The following is a 1499-nucleotide window of genomic DNA, read 5'->3' on the forward strand; positions in this document are numbered from 1 at the left end:
ACTAAAACTGTTTTTATAACTGCAAGGGCTGATGTTTCTCTTCCTTCCTGCTCATTATTCTTGTAAGTTTTTTCGTCTGAATCTGCGAATTTCTCGGAATCCTCCGTCATCCCCCATCTTCTTGTTTTATAAACAATATTGTACCTCAGAGTGAAAAAATTTAAGAGGATTATTACAACAGAAAATCATTATTTTTCGTACATAATAGTTTAAAGACCCAAAAATATTGACGACAGAAATCCATCAAATTTTTAAGAACTTTGAAATAGTATATTTCGTCTCTAGGCCCTCACCAGGAACTTTTCTAGTGATTATAAATTTAAAGTTTGGGGCGAAGCTGAGGAAAGCAAAGACAATCGCCAGAAATGTGTTATTTTCTGGCCTAACAGAAACCCTTTTGGCCTTTTCTGGAAAATAGATCATTCTTCTCCACATGCAAGATTGATTGGCAAGTATATGGAAAAATACTAATTTGATAATCTGTTTTCCACGGCTAAGCCGGAAATTAGCTCTTTTAACCGAAAACAATAAAAAGCAATATCCTTTGTCATTGAGTCCGTGGTAAGGGTTTACACTATAAAAGTTTAAACTATTGCTGGAATTTATCCCTGCGAACCTAAAATAATTATAAGCAGTAAATAAATTGAAACATTTCTCTTATCAGTAATAGGAAACATTTAGTTTTTCCAGTTTTTGTTTTACCTTTCTGTGGGATTTTCTACTTGATAACGTCTATAAGGCTGTCCTGTTTCCATTCTCCACAATATCAATTCCCCATTATAAGAAGCTGTAGCCAGAACCTGAGGAATTCTTGCAGCAGCACATAGAATTTCCTCTGTATGCCTTTTTTCCCAGGATTTCCGGTATATTCCAGTCTCGGTGTCAGCGAACTCTACGACGTAGCCGTTCCATCCAGTACATAATATCCGATTTTTCAGCCAAATTATTCCAGTTATAGCACTTCGTGGAAGAATAATCACTAATTATTACCATTTAATCAACAACAATTTGTTATTTCGATTACGTTGTCCTTTAATTGATCTTTAATTGATGTTAATTGACTAATTATGGTGTATTGTATATAAATAAATAAAAGTAAATTCACCGTTGATCCTCCATGGACATGTTTTTGACACAAGATCCTGAATTGAAGCTCCAAATTTTTAAAGATCCATCTCTCCCTCCGGTGATCAATAATTGTAATGAGTAATCGAAAGTGGCAGCTGTGATTTCGATTTGCTGGTAAGACCCCACATTTTTTTTGCTGTGGGCATTCGTGATACAATGGATTCGTTTCCCAGTCCAAGGGTCCCAATACATTATGCAAGAGTCAATCCCAGTGGAAACAATCTTGATAAATTGATAATTTTATTAATAATTTCTTCAATATTCCATATTGGTATCAATATCTCGGGCTGTTACTCTTCACCAATTTTCAATAATTTTTCCATTTTCCTATCATTATTTTCTTATAACCATTGGAATGATTTCCGCAACAC

General features: G+C 34.4%; 1 protein-coding gene across 1 annotated transcript in view; it reads right to left on the minus strand.

Annotated features, from left to right (window-relative positions):
• Positions 1 to 1499, minus strand: part of WDY (WD repeat-containing protein WDY) — a 9209-nt gene that overhangs the window by 2729 nt on the left and 4981 nt on the right. The window contains exons 7-9 of the mRNA XM_011298437.1: positions 1106 to 1350; positions 703 to 960; positions 3 to 144 (exon numbers count right to left, since the gene is read on the minus strand). Of these exons, the coding sequence (XP_011296739.1) occupies positions 3 to 144; positions 703 to 960; positions 1106 to 1350 (645 nt within the window). The remainder of the gene's footprint in view (positions 1 to 2; positions 145 to 702; positions 961 to 1105; positions 1351 to 1499) is intronic.

The sequence above is a fragment of the Fopius arisanus genome, unplaced genomic scaffold (assembly GCF_000806365.1).
Source record: "Fopius arisanus strain USDA-PBARC FA_bdor unplaced genomic scaffold, ASM80636v1 scaffold00010, whole genome shotgun sequence".
NCBI classification, from domain to species: domain Eukaryota; kingdom Metazoa; phylum Arthropoda; class Insecta; order Hymenoptera; family Braconidae; genus Fopius; species Fopius arisanus.